Here is a 19,719-nt window from a genome sequence, read left to right as displayed (position 1 = left end):
GGTATACATACACTTAATTTCCAATATCATGAGAAAGACAGTAAATCTTGGGTACCTGGAGCTCCTTCCAGCCTGCTCAGGTTTATGCAACCTGCAAAGTGCGTGGCAAAGATAACTGACTTCATATCAAACACAGCATTGGACCAAAAGCATCACGTGGAGGATGATCACAAATGGGAATGAAGGAGAAGGAAAATGCATCTCTTGTGTATCTTCAAACAGCAAGATTTGACTAGCGGAAGATGCACCTCTTGCCAAGATAGCCGTAAGTATATAAGTCTGCCTTTTCTTGCCCTGAGCCCTGGTAAAAATAAATCCTTTAGGCCTCGCATGACTCTCATCACACTCATGCAGAGGACCAGCCAGGACACGCAGAGCACTGACACCTGCCACAAAAAGTAAGCTTTTACATTGGAAAATCTCTACATCCGGATCTGACCAACATCATGATACAAGAAGTTTGTCCCACTGTAAACAAAAAGTACTGCAGAATTCCTATAATTTAGTCTGATAAAAGTGAAATAATTTTTCCCCATTAAAATAAATATCAAAAGTGGCATTTAAGAAATGTATTGGTTAATTTCAGAGATCTGTTTTGGTTTATTTATTTGCTTTGCCTGAAGAGAGGGCTGTGTAAATGCTGCACTGTTAAGGGAAAGAAGTTCAAACTTCACATAAGGGCTTTTTGCCCAGTGTCTCTTGGCATGCTTCCTTGGGTTTTAGATTACTTTGCATGGTGAACCATTACAGAATAAGATAACACTGTGTTATATAGGCACTAAGGAAGGCCTTTGCTCTAAAGAAATTGAGCCAAAATTTCTTTTCAAGGAGAGCAGAGAGTGCATTTGAATAAGCACTAAATTCAGCAGGGGAATAACTAATACGATTGGTCTTAAAGACAGAAATGAATATTTTGCTGTGTTATGAATGTTAAATATGAATTTAAAAGGCCAGAGGAAGAACTTCCATGTTTTCTATGCACAGTTTCAGCCAAGACACTGAAGCAATTTTATAAATCAGAAAGTAAGCAAAATATTGTGATTTTATTTCTGAATGACTACTATCACAAAATACCTTTGGCTCATTTCTTCCGGCAGTATGTGCCTTAATCATGTATTTTGCATCATAGCCAGCAAACATTTTTGCAGCATATTTTGTAAAAGTGACAAAGATTTTTTAACAGTCTGTTCTCCACCAAATTAAGTACTGATCCTGCAACAGCTTACAAAATGTATTTATTTCCAGATAAGGCACATGCATAGACTTTTAAATCTGTAGTAAAAGTAGGCATACACTTAGAGAATGTAGTCTCTGAGGCTGTTGGTCGTTTCTGAGGACTGCTGGACTGCAGTCATCTGGATGAAAATGAATTACAGCATTGCCATCATCTGGATTGCTCTTCAAGAGACAGGCTCTTATTTCACAACAACTTTTCACCTGCCATACTTAGAACAGTAGTTTTATTTTTTTAAGGAATGCAATGTGACAGATGTAGATTGAAAGGAAAAATGGCTTACTGAAGAAACACAGCATTTTCTGCAAAGCTAGGCACCCATCAACACCATCATGACATACCTTGATCTTTGGTTACCAGCCAGCCACTTTCAGTAACATTGTACAGAATTCTTGAAACTTCAATGAAGAAGTTTTGTAGAACGTCTCTATCCCAAAGCCCCTCAGGAAAGGCTGATCAATACTTACGCTGCAAATATGATTGCCCAGACAGGTGCAGGTTCCACCAAGCTGAGAAAAAGCAGGATCCTCTTACACTGGAATCGATGTTTGCTCACAGTTTTCCATCATGCAATATTTCATGGTCTTCATTTTCAGGTTATTAGAATAAAATGTTATCGAACAATTGGAGGGGAAGAAGTGATCAGGGAGTTGTTTCCCACCTTAGAAATGGCAACTAAAACTGCTGAGTAACATGTGTTTCTCATTTCAAATGTATCACTTATTCTTAAAAAGAATAATATGTGCCATCTGCTGTATCCATACATAATTGATAAGATTTGGGCTTAGTTTGACTGTGAAAACCCAATTTAACATGAGCACCGATTTGCAGATGAGGAAGTGTTGCAAAGCAATTCATTGCAGCTTTCCTTGCCATACGTTATTACAATGGCCAGCTGTCTCTGGACACACATATAGTCCTCTAGAAATCCCATTTACTGAGTCATTGTAAAGAGTCAGCATCCTCCCATAGCAAAAATAGTTTAATAATTTGGCACTGTTTCCCTCAAACAGTTAATAAACAATTTGCTAGATGTTTGTGTTACTGTGCAGAAGAGTTGACTGCGTGAACAGAGCTATTAAAATGCAAGGATATACAAGACATATTTTAGAACAGAAGAGAACATAATATTTTCAGTTGGAAAGGACCTACAAGGATCATGTAGTCCAACTGCTTTACCAATTCAGGGTTCACTAAAAGTTAAAGCAAATTATTAAGGGCATTTTCCACATGCCTCTTAAACACTGACAGGCCTGGGGCATCAACCACCTCTCCAGGAAGTCTGTTTCAGTGTTCGACCACCTCCTTGGTAAAGAAATACTTCCTAATGTCAAGTCTGAACTTCCTCTGATGCAGTTTTGAAACATTCCCATGCATCCTACCACTGGACCTCAGGGAGAAGAGGTCCTCCCCCTCCACTTCTGCTCCTTAGGAACCTGTTGCTCCTCAGCCTCCTTTTCTTCAAACTAGATATACCCAAAGTCCTTACATGCTCCTCATAGGAGATGCCTTCCAGCCCTTTCACCAGCTTTGTTGCCCTCCTCTGGACACACTGGAGTACTTGTAACATCCTTAAATTATGGGGTCCAGAACTGCACATAGTACTTGAGATGAGGCTGTACGAACGCTGAATACAGCAGCATAATCAGTTGGCTGGTTATGCTGTGTTAGATGAACCCCAGGATTCGGTTTTCCCTCTTGGCTGCCAATGCACAACACGGACTCATACGTAGCCTGCTGTTGACCAGTACCCCCAAATCTCTTTCTGCAGGGCTGCTCTCCAGCCATTCCTGTCCTGGCCTTGACCTGTTGAAGGTAAAGAATCTGGCATTTGTTGCTGTTAAATTTCATCCCATTAAAGTCCAATGCTCCAATATACCTAGATCCCTCTGACAGGCCTCTTCTCCCTCAAGTCAGCATCTCCTGCATTAGTATTGTCAGCAAACTCGCTAATACTGGATTCAACTCCTGCATCCAGGTCTCTAAACCGTCCCTAGAACTGAACCTTATGGAACAGTGCTGGTGACTGGTCACAGCCAGATGCAACCCCACTCACTCAACCCTTTGAAGTCGGCCAGTTCTCCATCCAGTGCATCGTGAACTCCTCATCTCACAACCTGTCTAGAGGGATGCTATGAGTGATGGTATGAAAAGTCTTACTAAAATAAAAAAAAAAAAAAAAACCTACATCCATTGCCTTTCTTTCATCCACTCAGTCTTTTGGTAGATGATCAAGATGGGTCCTGCCATAGCAGTACTCCTCCAGTACTCTGTGATAAATCCTATCAGGCCCTGTGGACTTGTGAACATTCAGTTGATACACCTGGTCCCTTACAATTTCAGTGCCCACAAAAGGAAAGTCACTGTTCCCACACTCATGGCCCTCCAGTTCAGAGGACTGGGCAGCCCAAGGTCTGCCAGCAGTATTAAAGACAGAGGCAAAAGAAACATTGAATGCTTCTGCTTTCTCTTCATCCTTGTTAGTCAGGTGACCATCATTAACAAGTATTGATCTAATGTATTCTTTAGACCTCCTCCTGCTATTAATATACTTAGTTTTGGCCTTTTGTGTCTTCTCCCTGCAACACACAAAGTACAGTTCCGTAATCTTACATGTATCAAGACAAAAATGGAATAATATTTCTGTGTAGTATAGAACTGGTTTGAGACTTTGATAGCCATTTAACTTTGCCTCTGAGAGAAGACAGGAAAAGGAAGCGGTCTTCTCTGAGAAAGAAATGTCCTTCCTTCAGACTAGAAATATCTCTCCCTATTATCAACAATGCACCTCAAACTTCTCCACTTACAAATCTGAAGGTTCAGTCTCACTGTTTAACTGTTTAAATAATCAAGGCTGTACTGACTTTAAAATTGCACAATTTCACTCTGTGTGTGCAATTTTCTCCAAGTCAACAAGGAAACATCCAAGAGTTTCAGTGGGCTCTCATCAAAAGCATGTGCTCAAAGACATCTACTACTCCTTTATTAAGATTCATTTAAAAAAAAAAACCACAAAAAAAACCTCCAAAACTTAAGACATTAATTCAACTTAAAAATAGTAACTGAACCAGGGCATATTTTTAATGGATTCTATTTGAAAAACTGACTTTTTCTTTCAAATTTCCAGCCTCAGACTGTAATTTGTCACTTTATGATAATTACTAATATCCTCCACCACCAGAATCATCTGGAACACATTTCATTGTTGACTTCATTGTAAATGTACATGGCACATACTCACTTTTCTGAGCAAGTATTTAAATGGACAAAGGCCTATTTGTTCCTTCTTTGAAAATCCAGCCTCAGCACGTAAAGTGAACCCCAAATTAGGCTTCTGTTATTTTCATACAGCATATATAAAATGTAAACATGAAAGCTAACATTAATCAAACATTTCAGCACATAACTGGTTATAAGTGTGCCAGGTCTCAATGGGAAAAGACCTAGTGAAACCAGGGGTACAACTGTGCCTCATACAAATATTCATATGGCAAATTTATTCCTGCGTCACAGCTCATACCTCTGCATCTCATGCCCTAGTCCATATCAAAGCTGACTCAGATATGCCTGTAAGTCCTGCAGGCACTCCCCTCACGTGCCCCCTGCCACGACAAATCTGTGGCAGAACTACGATACTACCACATTTTCCCTGCTACATTTTAATAGCTGATGCCTCAGTGTTTCCACCTCTATATTATCAACTCACAAGTCTTCCCTTTTTCAGGCACTGACAACCTGTGTATAAATATCCAAAGGAGCAACACGATACAAATGCAATTATATGTGAAGCAAGACTAATTTCAGTCTATGATAAGAAAAAGACCACCACTAGTCATATAGTGTAATTTTATACTGACAAGAGCCACTAGCCATTCCTTTCTGATCTCCCAAGCGAGGCTAGAATATCAAAGTCATTTATCTTACAATTTCAACGTTTTGTGCCTAGTCTTACCAACAAAAAAAATATCTCCAAAATCATCTATGCATTGTTTCCTGATTTTTCTTCTCCTTAGGGTCAAATTTTCAAACTCAAGCCTGCCCTTCCTACGTGGACATTATATTCCCCCCATCCCTTCAGGTTTGCTGCAGAAACATACAATCATAGAATGGTTTGGGTTGGAAGGGGCCTTGAAGATCATCTACTTCTAACCCCCCTGCCATGGGTAGGGACACTTCCCACCAGACCAGGCTGCTCAAGGACCCATCCAACCTGGCCTGAAACACCTCCAGATAAGGGGCATCCACAGCTTCCCTGGGCAATCTGGGCCAGTACCTCACCACCCTCATTGTGAAGAATTTCTTCCTAATGTCTAATCTAAATCTTCCCCCTTTCAATTTAAAGTCATTCCTCCTAGTCTTATCATTCCATGCCCTTCAGGTATTGGAAGGTCACTATAAGGTCTCCCCAAAGCCTTCTATTCTCCAGGCTGAATGACTCCAACTCTCTCAGCCTGTCCTTATAGCAGAGGTGCTCCATTCCTCTGATCATCTCTGTGCCCTCTTCTGGACCCACTACAACAGTTCCATATCCTTCTTATGTTGGGGATTCCAAAACTGGACACAATACTCCAGGTGGCATTTTATGAGAGCAGAGTAGAGGGGCAGAATCCCCTCCCTTGAGCTGCTGGCCATGCTTCTTTTGATGCAGCCCAGGATACGGTTGGCTTTCTGGCCTGCAGGCACACATTGCTAGTTCATGTTGAGCGTCTTATCAATGAGCACCTCTAAGTCCTTCTCTGCAGGGCTGCTCTTAATCACTTCGACCCCCATCCTGTACTGAAACCACAGCTTGCCTCAACACAGGTGTAGGACCTTACACTTGGTCTGTTGAACCTCATGAGGTTCACACAGGCCACTTCTCCAGTTTGTCCAGGTTCCTCTGGACGACATTCTGTCCTGCCAGTGTGACAACTGCACCATTCAGCACGGAACTGTCTTTTAAGGTCGCATACAGAATAGCACTTAAATGCATGATTTGTAACTTTAAATAGCAACTTAGGTGGAATAACTCCAGTGTGTTTCATATACAGACATTAAAGGCAGATTTCCAGGGGAGCTTAGCTTTCGTCAAGGCACCTAAATATAACAGGCTCATTTTCAAAATCCCACAGAGTGCAATAGCTCCTGCTCTATTTAGCAGAACCATTATTTTGCGGATCTGTATGTCTGAGGTTTTGGAAGCTTTCAGGCACATCAGTGTGTGTCTATGTGGCCTGCAAGCCTTTGCAAGAGCTTAAAAAGAAAAATGTGCAATTATTAATTTTTAAAGCAAAAAGGACAAAATCCCAATGCTGCTTCTCCTGGGATAAAAAGAAAGGACTTGGCTGGATTATGCAGTGATGTGGTAGCCTCAGCTTCTGCTGAACTCATCTCTGCTCTCCAGCAAAGGATAAGACAATTGTTTCACTCATAGACACCACTCAACACACACACGAGAGGAAAAAAAAAATAGAAAACAGAGTTAATAAGGTGCTGCTGAATAAAACCTTCACAGAAGCAGAGAGAGAAACGAGGTAGATGTCATCTGCAAGGTAAATTAAAATTATACATCTCTGAGGATTATTGGTGAAAATAGAGATCTGGAAGGGAATTTGCTTTTGATATCGGAAGGGATAAATACCCAGTGTAAATCTTTTTATGTGGGCCTGTAGAGCGGAACAGAGAAATTAAAGATAAATGAGATTAAGGTATTTTTAAAAACACTGTAAGACATATTTAAGTTACCCATAAAGGGGAAAAAAAACTCTGGAGAAGGAGGTAAGCTTAGACCCTCAAGCAATACATTCATCTGGGAAATCAAGTGGAATAAATATTTTCTAATCTGAATCAGTCTTTATCCCCCACCTCCCATAGCCAGATACACCCCAAAGAAACCCAATCAGCCGGGAGAAATGACATACCATGTCACATTCTTGGTGAGATTTGGGATAGGAAACCTGTAGGTATAAGTTCTTTTTTTTTTTTTTTTTTTGCAAAAGGATGCCCTGGGGAGGGTCCCTTTACCTTAGCCTCCTCCCATTTAATTTCTCTTGGAAAGAGAAGCAGAGGCTGTCCAAAATCAGAAGCTATGCAGTCTATATTTGTCTCCTTTGCCAGAGTTTGTGGTATCTACAACTACTGTGGTTTCACAAAGGCCTATACTGTTACTAAAAGTCAACTGGAAATGCTGTAAGCAAAGGAGGTGAAGGAAATTAGTGAAAAAGTAATACATTCGGATGCATTTGGCTCTCTTCCTGGGAGCCCTTTTAATATGAAGAAACTCAACAAAGTTGTATTTTTAGATCTTGAAAGATGTGTTTGCTTATTTCACACACTAAAGGGATTTGCCTTAATACACTCAAATTTCCCTCTCCCTCCTCCTCCCTCATGTGCTGGAAGAAATAAGCTTCAATCTTCAGCTTAACCACTGGATACACATTTTCTGTTCTCTCCATTGGCCCGAATAAAAACTAATAAAAGTATTTAATTTCTTTTGTGGATTTATAATAGCACCTGGCAAGGAAGGTCTTAATCTCCTTACACTGCTTGCACCACTGAAAGAACCCTTTGCAGTACTTCTTGAAAGAGAAATGAAAGGATAATAGGAATAAAATCTAGAAATATAAATATTATCTCCATGAAGATCTGTTATAAAAATGTATGTAATCCATGTCAATGTCTCCAGAGGGTGCTTTGCATAACAGTGCAATTCAGGCAATAAGTTATTAAAGATGGAAAGACATATTTTGCTCTTAATGATGACAGAATTGTTCAGAGACAACTGAGAAGTATGGGGTCATGTTTAGACAGCAAATTTGTGGCAAATATCCAGTAGTATATCTGTAAAAAAATAGACAAAATATACAGCTCGTTAAAGCCAGTGGTTTCTTCCTGCTGACACTTCAGACGAGCATGTTTTCAGGGATCAGATGCTATGTTTTGTTACCATCTTTGTTAAGCAAACACAAAACTATTTCAGATATTAGAAAGATGCTGTGCTATTTGGATGTGGAACCATCAGTTGGTAAGGTGAGGAATTGTAGCTTATTAATATGTTGAGGAATTCACTAGAATTCCATTCTTCTTTCTGCCCAATACTGGTTACAATTCTCATTTTACCTGAGATAATATCAGTTATTTACAAGGCTAGAAATGGGTGTGACAAAGATGAAATTCTCAGAAAAAAAGCTAATGATTTCAGATAGCCTCAGGTTACTGGGAACTTCAACTGAAGATTGCTGACACTGAAAGAAAGTTTCCCAGTGATTTAATGACCTTTGATTTAGACTAAAAGGCCAAAGGCAAAAGACTGAAAGATTTTAGGCAACTTTTAGTTTGAAAGGCTAAACCCAAACCAACAATATAGACTTTCTCATTAAAAATTCAGCTGCTGTCAGACAAGATTGGAAAGAAATACCTGGTGCACAGAAGTCACACAAGGAATTTACTCCCTTTATTCATAACCTTCATAAAATGAGATAAGCGATACTGCTCGTCACAGTTTTCCACATTCAGCATCCACAATAAAATAATTATAGAGGCCCTAGGGAGAACTGACAGTGCTCTACATCAAGAAAAACATCAAATGTGAGAAACACATAACATCTACAGTAAAGTCTCTAGCTTACTTCAAGTTTGGACCACCACACTGCAGACTTTGTGAGCATGAGGTGCTGGTGGGCACAGATGTGAATCTTGCCTCTCTTGCTCTACCACAGAAACCTCTTCATATTCTCTAAAGAAACAAAGAAATCTCCCAGCTGTGCTTGCTTAAAAAAATCAAACCAACTATGTACTGTCACAGTTTCCATGCTCTCCCACATTCCTTTCAGTTTGTGAATTTTAAAAAACTTATTACCAGTACCCATTTAACTTTCCACCTAGTGAAGTATTAACTGGAAGGGGAAAACTAATATACTCATTAATTACATCTATCACCAGAATACCCAGATTTTAACACCAGAAGAGTCACACCATTCCTACTGTTTCTCACACTCATGTTCAATGTGTCCAACATCTCCAAAAGATGCCCGGTGTTTTCCAAATGAAAAGAAAATGAAGTTCTGAATTTCTGTCTTAAGACAAACAAACAAACAAAACAACAGCATTCTTGCCTTAAGGCTTAGCATTCAGACCGTGGGTGTTTAATTTATACCTTATGTAGCCCAACACACTATGTTATCCAGATGTTTGTCAGCAGAGCGTGCTGCTGGCTGCTCCATTCATAGTTCATCGTGTAATGGGTTAGTTCAGCCTTCAGTTAAAAAAAAAGTCATTTTGTAATGTTACAAAAAAAGTATTTTTCTTTGCAATGAAAAATGAGAAGTCTGGAAGTAATGAAATTCTTATAATGAGACTGAGAAAAAGGAGCATACAGGGGTGTAGGGCATCCTTCAGTTTACTTGTAAGCAAATTCAATTCTCCCGTCCCACCTCCTGCAACACTTCGATTTTCACTGTACTTGAATGCAAGTTCTTCAATAGCTATGAAGCTCGTAGATGTCCAGCTCAAACGTTAGACCTCATTTTAAGACTTATCTCATCCCCATGATTAATCAGGACTGCAACATTAAAATATGATGGGCAGAGAAGTGACTCTCAAACATTCATGTGACTGAAGTTACGCTTACTCACTGCAATGACTCTTCCATAACAATCTGTTCAGCTGGTAAGCTACCAAGTTGTTTTTTAAAGTGGTATTAATATCTGTCCATCAAAGTATGTCCTTACAGGGAACGTGCAATAAAACACTCCATGATCAGCTGACAAGTTTATAGGTGCCCAGGCTATCAGACTCCAACTCTTCTCCTCTATACAATTTCCGATCTAATACAATTAAGTAGAAGCACTGTGGTGGCTTTTCTGATAAAGAGTGCATGTGCAACCAAAGGATATATGGAAGTGCAATCTGTCCTGCATGGAGATAAAATTTTCAGAACCAATATATGGTGTAAAGACCAAATGCGTCAGTGAATAGAGGCATTTCAATACTTTAATCCTGGGACTGAGAAGTGGTGAGCTAGTTCAGGAGGTCCCAAGCTAAACACTCAGCAGAGAGAAATAGAGAAAAGACAAGACTACTTTTCACACAACTGCTCATACTGGACAATTGGGAGACATGAATAAGTGTCCCAAAATCTAGAGGAAAGGACTAAGGTGTCAGGAGCCAGCAGGAGCTGGCTTTTCACAGAAACGGACTGGAAATTGCAGCTGGAGCAGGTAGTGGTGGCATTTATACAGTGGAGATTGCATAACATTTATCTTGCTTCTCACAAAAAAACCTTCATATTGCTCCTGGAGACAACAGACTTTTAAACCAGTATGCATTACAGGCACACACACTTGAATTCACCTTGTTCCCTTAATTTAAATCAAACTCATTTCAGATTCAAAAATGAACCACATTGTCAGATATTTTACCATGTCTAACAAAAATGTCCTTTCTTCCTCATCTCAGGCTACTTTCAAGTTTTCAAACGCCTTTATCTCCCTCAGCAGTCACTGCTTAGTTTTCTTCCCCTTCTTGAAAACTATGCACGTACCTACACGGATAGGTCAGCCTCCAGGTTTGCAAAGGTTATTGGGTTATTTCAATTGAGGGTGCTTTCCAGCTGCCAGCTGGAAAGGTGCACTGTCCTCACATACACACAGTGAAAGGAGATTGATAGGGCAACTAACACATCCTTTGTTTCTCCCTTCCTGGATAAGGAACAAACAAACAAAGCTGGGAATTTCAGAGAATACAAAAAAGGGGTATTTTAGCCACAATGCCCAGGAAATTGTATGCCTTGGAAGAAAGGCAATTTGGCAGCAGGATACAAAGTAAAGATTCTTTGCTCAGAAATAATCATAATGGGTGTTAACCCCTTGGGAACACTTGCCATCTTCACCAGTGGTCCCGAGGGGATCAAGTTCTCTTGGTGAAAAAAAAAAAGATGCCACAAAAAAAAACCCACCCAAAAACCCAGAGCGAAAGAAAACTGCAGAAGGCATAAGTCCATTTGTTTAAGAAAACACAAAGAAAACACAACGCTGCTGTCAGTGAGCAAACACTACTTCCAAACCGATGGGGTAGGTGGCAAGAAAATACACACAGGAAAAGCCTGGAGGCCGCATAACGGTCTTACAGCGCTCCAGAAATAATTAAGAGCTGCTGGGAAGAGCAGTCTCATTAATTTGCTTTCAGATTGCAATTTTCTCCCAGGTTTTCTCCCCTTCTCCCTTTCTACCAGCAATCTTGGAGCAATGAAAATATCAGTTTGCTTTCTGGTGCTTGTATTCTCTTAAAAATGTCATTATTCAATTATCTGTCTATTCACTAGCCCTAAGGTCCAGCAGAACAGATATTGTGAGCCTTCATTTAATGTTTCTAAATGCACTTCAGTCCACTTCTGATACAATAAAACTTTATTGAATTCTGTTCCCACTTCACACTTACCAACCCTCACTTTTATTGATATATGAGCCCATCTACTCTTCTTTCAGCAATAAAAGGAATATTTCTAGCAAAGAAATTACCTTTCCTTCCATCAATACAACAATTGGGAAATGTGATTTCAGGCTCCATGTTTAAAAACAAGAAAGTCTTAAGAAAATAAAAGATGAAGCATGCTCAAGCATTGTTTTCCTTCCCCTTTTTGGCATTAAAGAAATAGGAAAATTTCTGTAAGTACCAAAGACATTGTGTCTTCATAACATTTATTAGCCCGTTTACCCAGAAGAATGGAAAGAAAGGACGATTCATGCTTCCTCAGAAGCCACAAACATTTTTCTCTTGCAGGAAACAGCCCTTTGAATAGATCACACCAATATTAAAAGCTGATGGAAGACTTGTCACCTGAGTGTGTGGCAAGTTATCATCACAGTGGGATATGCCATATCCGAGGCATCCGTCTTGCTCCCTACTGCTGCTGTCATCCTTTCCATCAATGTAGCAATGGGCTTGTCCTCAGTGAGCCCCCTCCTTTTTACACTCCACAAGTTATTCTGTGAAGTCTAAAACCTAGAGCCTAAGGGAATTTAAAGCTCAGGAAAAACTAAAGATAAATTTGACTCAGCTAGCTAAATCCTCTTTCCAACACCATGCTGGATCCTCAGGAGTCTGAACAGTTGTCTCTACAGGGAAATGAACAGAAAAAGCACTCCAAAATACTTTCAACTCACACCTTGTTTGAAACCAAAATAAAATCTAAATGCAGACAATCCCCAGATTTCAGTCAAAGCCAACTGGAGACAGTTGCTCACATGTTGGAAAATCTCCCCCCATTTCAACTTGCGCTGCCATCCATGAAGGGCAGTACTACTGCTGTGGCCCATGGAGAACGTGTGCTGGGGAGAGTGAAGGGAAGGAGGCCCATTAGCCTCGAGGGGGTTGTTCTTTCTCTTTATCCATCTCAGAAATACATGCAGAACTACTAAAACATTGATAGTCTGAGCTGAGGAGTGTTACGTGCATGCAAAGAGGGTGTTTCCACAAGTAAAACGAACACGTTGGTTTGGATTTATCAGCTTATCAATGAAAAATCTGGCTGCTTACAATGACAACTAGCTCAGCAGCTCTTTCACCAGCACTGGTCTTGGGAAACTGGACTCTTGCTTGTCACCAGTCTTGTGTACAGCACTGGATAAATAGCGCATCTACTTTCTGTGCTGGCTCATGAGTAAAATGGGAAGTCCTTTAGCATATTACAAAAGTGAAATAAGAAAAGCTACACTCCTACATGTACTGGCACCATGACAACAGGACTGTACAAGCATCAGAAGATACTGAAGTGTTTTGCAATAAGTATGTTGACCTAGCTTCACAAAACCACCTCCACTACTGCTGTTTCCAATACCCATTTAACACTGCTCCATAAAGAACCGTAAAAGAGGAGAGGGTAGGGATGCACTAAGAAACAACAAGAGTACTGGATCAAAGGGACCCTAGTGGAGTGCAGTTTCTCATACTTACACACAGTGTAAAGAAGCCTAAAACCAGTTTCATACATCTCTCCACAACATACCATGGGTCCACAGCTCTGGCAATGGCAAACTGCAGGTCTGCAGTAGCACATATTTAATAGAAAACAATGGAAAAGCTCTCTTGGTTGGCAGTAATTAAAAGAAAATTCAATTTAAGAAAACTGGAGTAGTAATTCAGTATTTCAGAAGAAGGGAGACAGTATTTAAAGCAGGCATCAGAGAAATAAACACAGCATGCCAAGTCCTGCTTTGAGAAAGACAAAACTGATTTGGTGACTTTTTCTGATACCAGAAAAATAGGATGCTGCTGAAGCCTGTCAAATTAGACAAGGTATCTTTTCCCCCATTTAAATCACGTGCTTTTCACTTGCTCTTTGTTGTCACAGGGCAACAAAATAAGTCCACAGGAAGGACTGTATATTTTTGTAAACAGCATCTGCCATCACATAAATTACCTACAGGGTCGGGAAAATGAGGAGAGGGCTGGAGTATCTGAGTAATCATCTGTTATATTTCCCACATATCGAGAGTAACTACTGCCTTATGAAACTCTCCTTGCCAGGGGTATCTCTGTGAACACCTAGGCATGCGGTGTGGAGGGTGATATAAAGGACATCCTAAACTATAAGAGCTATTGAAGTTAGAAAGGTTTGTGTGTCTCCCTCCTGAAAGGAAATGGGGAGTCTTTCCTCTTGAAAATGACAGGAGTTTGTGTTAGAAGAGTTAATAAATAAATAAATACAGAAAATTACAAGAGAAGCAGGATACCCAATGGATTTTTAAATTTACTGTAATTTTTCTACAAGGAAGCGTATGCGCTAGCACTACAATGAGTATAAGCGACTAAGGTCAGTTGTAATGACAGTTGTTAAAGATGACTCCTAAACGCTGCTCTCTTGGGACACATACATGTTTTCCTCTGCTGCTGAGACAGCACTAGAGTAAACTATATTTCTTCATCCATAAGAATAATTTGAAACCATAAGGAGTAACCCATCCAACCAGATGAAGCAAACTGGAATTGCATACAACTACAAGTGTCTGCTGAAATATTAATTCCTTTGTTATGCAACCACTATTTTTTTTTAGGAGATGGCCATATGGCAGACATCACTGTTCACCAACGGCTCAGTGCATGAAGCCACTGAGGAAATGTCAGTGACTGAGGAATGGTTCTTCTCTGCAGTGAGCAGCACTGGGGAGCCTGCAGAGTCCACACCCCTCCTCTAGTGAAGCGTCCCGCAATGCGTCTGGCTGAGAGTAGTGATGATAAGAAAGTTGGACCCCAAAGTGCTTGGGCAACAGCGTATATCTGGCTAGAGGGGTTGAGTCATGTGGGCTCAGTGACAAGTACCCAAAGGGACCAATGGCAAAACGCAGTAGCATTACAGAGTCCATCAAGCCGGAAACAGATTTCATCCACCAGGATTAGCTTTGACCCAACCATACCCTTGTTAACTTCCTTGTCCAAAGCAGACCCCCTCCCCATCACTTTGACTTGTGAGGCACTTGCGGGGCCCAGGTAAGGAACATCTGTAAAGTCGAGCTGACCATTTTCATAGGGAAGAAATGGAGGCAGTAACATAGCTAGGTAGAAACTGAGGCAGGAGAAGAACCAAAAGAACCCTTACGTTTCTCACTCCACGTCTGCAGATGAAGGGTCACGGTTTGTGTTAACACAACCAACTTCCCTGGTGCTACATGAAGAACTGATTCAAAAATTCTTGGTCAATGCAGATCGACAAGCCCAGAATGTGAGATCCTATTTCACAATGTACTCACCCCTCGTTTCTCCCACCATAACTTTACTTGCAGAGCCACTATACCTGATTCATAAACAGAGGAAACAGCCATCAAAGCCACTAACTTAATTGCAAAGGGAGCATGGCATGTTGTAATTCTCCTCCCCACATTCAGATCATTAAAACATACTGAATCCCTACTGTATATTTGATACTGAGCAACCTCACACTAGAGTTATTTTACATCTTGTACTCAGGGCCGATTAACACCTCAGGGCGTAATATTCACATAGTACCTTTCCTGCAAGGAACTGCTATTTCTCTTTGTTTTATATGCAACAAGACTATGATGGGCACTAGGTAATGACTATTGCTTTACTGGCACAGTCTCAGAAGAGACCCGTATACTTCATGCAAATCACAAATCACAAGGAAATACAATGTGCTATGGTAAGTAGAAACCAATCTCCCCTCGCCGTCCCCACACATAGTGTCATTTGTTAAATTAAAGACCTCATTTAGAGTAGTATAATTCCAAACTGGTAATTTGGTAAAAACTCACTAGGGCAGATTGCAGGCTCCTGATGTCACTCTTTCTACAGGTTTAACAACTCACCTCATAAAAAATATTCCATCACTGCACTTTCAGGCTTCATTTTTTTTTTAGAAAAATCTAATATGGACATGCTGAGCCCCTCACCAGCAGAGAGGTTGAGTCCCTCAGCAGAGAGGGTCCTCTTAGCTCACAGAGGTGGTCTTAGATGCTTCCCTCATCTTGCAGTTTCACAACAAGCAAAACCCCACACAGCCTTTCCATGCTGCAGCAGCAGGCAGGTGGCCACCTCCTGCACTAGAGACAGCCTTGGTCACTCAAGGCATCTGAAGTTCTTGCTTCCTCTCCAGACTGTGTGCCTGCCATTTCTCATCCACATTTGCTGTCCTGCAGCCTGTGCTCAAGGCAACAAAGAAGATGCTCCAAGTCCTCAAGTCAAATCCTGAGTTTCAGCAATCTGAAGTTTCTTGCTGCTCTCTCAATACAACTCTGTGACTTGAAAGTGTCCATTCCCATGACTGCTTTATTATTTTGAGAGGTGTGCAATGAGCTTTGGTGTGCTCAAACTTAAAACCTAGAAACAGTGCTGTTACTCACCACTCAGTCCTTCACGACTGCTAATAAAAAGTGCACTCCTACTATTACTGTGGTTATTTCTTTTTTGAGGTATGCCATTTTGGACAGTATGACCATAAAAGCATCTAACAAATTTGGTTTCTACAGAAAGCAAATTCTGAGGTATGCTTAACTTTTTGTAGCTCTGACATATCCCATTCAGTCTAATTGCTATAATCCCAGATGACTGTCTTTCTATCCTCAAAAATTCAGGCTAAATGGCTTGTGTATAATGTGCCTTCATAACTTTGGAAGATTATAGATTAATATTTTCTACCATCAATGACAGAAATTCCAAAAACATTAGCTTTCTACCTCCTTGGTGATACAATACTGTATTTAAGGCACTTAACAAAAGTCACTAATGACATGGACACAGGTGGGTCGAAGCATACTGCTATATAACTACAAGCATAAAGCTCTGGAAAGAGAAGCTGTAAGCTAGAAATAATGCTTCATTCTTCTGGTCTGCTTTCACTAACTGGGCTTCCCAAGTTTTTCCAAAAGGTGATATGTCACTGTTACACTGTACAGCAAGAAAAACATGGGGCACTATTCAGATATTTTTAACCTAAGCACAAACCTTGCACAAAGAACAATTTTTCTTATCTTATCAGCTCAGTCTCATATAATGCAAGTGGTTTGGCACTGAGCATTTACTTGCCCTCAGGCCACAAGAGACAAGCTCAAGATTGGCCCAGTCTCCACAATAAATCAGATATCTACTAAAGAAACAAATGTAAATATATTAAGATACATACTATAAGGGACACACTCGTACTGCACTTCCAGATATTTGTATGTCCCAGGGCAAGGGTCTGGAAACACATCAGGGCCAGCGACAACTGCACATTGGGTCCGATTACTGCATCTGAAAAAGAAGAAAAGAGAGAGTCAGAAACAGCCTAGAAAGAAAGACAGGTCAAGGGGTTGCGCAACCCTCCAGCATCAACAGGAGCAAACATGCAGAAGCCATGACTTCAGCATCAGCTGGGGAAGCTCACCAGAGAGCGCACAAAGGTTGATGACAAACACCAATGTCTTCACCAGCTTATTGCCAAATGAGAAGAAGCATGGTGACACAGCCCCTTCTCCTCCAAGCAATTCTTACAGCACGAGGAGATATTTCTTTAGAAATAAACTGAGATTATAAAAAAATAATTACAGATCCTTTAATTCTCAAAACCCAAACTCCATCACACTGACCTCAAATGACCTGGAATACCTGCATCTCCACAACATGAAATGCAAAGAGTAAACCAACAGCATTTGTGGAAAAATAATACTTGCACAAATATATTTTACAAAATATTTACAGAATGTTGCCAGAAAAAAACAGTCATCTTGAATAACGCTGTTTAATACAAGGCAAAGACTAGAAACAGCAACACTTTAGCAGACAAAAAAAAATCACCAAATAAGCTGTCTGAAAACCAAAACAGTAGTTTTTCATACACAGCCAACACACTTGCATTAATTATAAATGGCTCAGCATGGACACAGCTCCAGAAACAATTTGTTTTTTCCAAAAGCAAACTTTGTTCTCACTGAAGATCTTGCCATACAAGCACAAAGAGAAGGAAGTGATCCTGCCCCCTGCAGTGAGCATCTTTCAGGTTAAGAGCACGCATGCAGGCTGGGCTGCATGTGGCACATATGGCTTACATTCATAAGCAACTGATATGTACATGTGTAGAAACCCATATCTGCCTTTGCTTTCATGCTATAAGCACCTCTATGTACAACTTTTGTGTATTTTGGAATGCAAAAGAACTTAGAAAACAGTAGTTCTACAGAGAAAAATTCTCTGCTAGTTTGTTTAAAGAAAAAAAAGAGAGAAATAAAATAAGTCTTTGATATTTTTTTATGCTTTAGCATGATAGAAAGAGACCTCCTAAGGGCTAGACCACTGCATTTGCTTTCTCTAAGATGCTGCCTCCTCTGATGTGACATGCGACCCTGACCCTCCTGCTCTTCCAGCAGAAGCTGTAACATCCACTACACAACTCATATAGGTCTGCAATGGAAATGCTTCATGTTTACCTTAGGCTATAGCTTGTCAGCCTTAATAAGGATTTTGTTTGAGCCCACAAATTAAAATTGATTCATTAGTGACTGCCTTAAGCTCTATAATTTCTTTAACTTTATGGAAAGATTAATAAGAGCTGATATGCTTGTTCATTGGGCTGTTTTGCTGGATAACAGAAAATCCAGAAGGCTGGAACATTCTCATGTTTCCTAGTTGAAAGACAACAGTTATCACAGCAAATGACTAGTTTTATTATACACATGGAAAAATAAATTTATTTACAAAAAGCATAACTTTGTTGTCCTCATCTTTGCTACTTACAGACAGGTGGCTTGTCTGGGATAGCATAGGCAGCTTGGACCATGTGAGTGGGCAGTCTTCCAGGAGAGGCCTTGAACAGCATCCAAAATTTCACTTTCAACAAAAATCCTTTACTGGGTTCAATACGCCTTTCAAAAAGCAATTGCACTGGCCTAATCAGTAGTTTCTTTGGCTGGAGGAACAGCACTGGCCATATTACATAGACTCAGAGCAACGGATCAGGGACATTTCGAAATCATGAGTCGGGATCCAAAATTATTAGGAATTGGAAGTAGGGGGGGAGGAACAGATACATTTAGGGTTCATCTGAGCATGTTTTCTTCCTTTCTGTCTGTAAGGAAGTGTTTGCTTTGAATGGCCACGTTTCCTTGTGACCATTTCTTTTTTATGCAAGAACTTGGATACAAAAAACAGAAGTGAAAATATGCAATCTATAAAGCTCCAGGTTCATAACCAGTATTTCAAAACTTCTTTCGGAAGCTGAAGGCTGTAAAATGCCAGCTTTAAGCTTCCAAAATGTAGGCTGCCTTCTGGGATATAAGCAAAGGGAGTAAAAGCACCAAGATACAAGGTGTAGAGTGCAGAACACAGGGTGCTGGTATGGGCTTTTACCCCCAACTCTAGAAAGTCCTGAAGCACCCTTGCAGATCCCTGGATCAAGGGGTGGCAAAGCACAGACCATACCAAGCACAGAAACCTCAAAAAAAAAAAAATCCTAAATAAAAACTCAAATACTATGTGGTACCTCACAAAATTTGCAAAGAAAGGACTCATACAAAAAGATCCTCCAAAACCAGAGAAACTCAGCTTCCTCTCTTTGTCACACTCATTTCACATGGGCAGCAAAACTGTGTCAAGCACTTGCCATTTCAAGCTTCTTTTTATCACTCCAGGATGAAACATGCAGGGTCCCATTGTCGCGCATTTCAAGGATGAGGGCAATTTGGACTAAAAACCTTAAAAAGAAACTAATACCTGTTCAACTATCTATGAATGTCAAACATTAGGCTACAAAAATTTTAAGGGGAGAAAGAGGTAAAAAACACTCCTCATTAAAGCTCTAGTTGCTATGCTTTTGTTCATACTTCTTCCCCACTTTCAAAACAGTTTCTTGGTCCCTTTGGTTTTGTCATATTTCTTTCCAAATAGATTAAAGGCTCAAGTGACACGATGTGACACACAAGAAGTGACATGGAAAAGGACAAGTATAAAAGGAAATGCATCCTTAGTATTGAAAAGAGAGGGGGGGGAAAAAACCCACATAATCATGCCTTAAAACATTC

At 40.3% G+C, this 19,719-nt stretch overlaps 1 protein-coding gene across 23 annotated transcripts in view; it reads right to left on the bottom strand.

Moving 5' to 3' along the window:
* The window catches only part of ADGRL3 (adhesion G protein-coupled receptor L3), a 431,999-nt gene that overhangs the window by 217,634 nt on the left and 194,646 nt on the right, over positions 1-19,719 (bottom strand). For all 23 annotated transcript variants that reach the window (XM_069855440.1, XM_069855444.1, XM_069855420.1 and 20 more), the window contains one exon: positions 16,848-16,957. In XM_069855440.1, the coding sequence (XP_069711541.1) occupies positions 16,848-16,957 (110 nt within the window). The remainder of the gene's footprint in view (positions 1-16,847; positions 16,958-19,719) is intronic.

The sequence above is a fragment of the Phaenicophaeus curvirostris genome, chromosome 4 (genome assembly GCF_032191515.1).
Source record: "Phaenicophaeus curvirostris isolate KB17595 chromosome 4, BPBGC_Pcur_1.0, whole genome shotgun sequence".
NCBI classification, from domain to species: domain Eukaryota; kingdom Metazoa; phylum Chordata; class Aves; order Cuculiformes; family Cuculidae; genus Phaenicophaeus; species Phaenicophaeus curvirostris.
The sequence above is the reverse complement of the archived record's forward strand: the minus strand, read 5'-3'. Positions and strand labels throughout refer to the sequence as shown.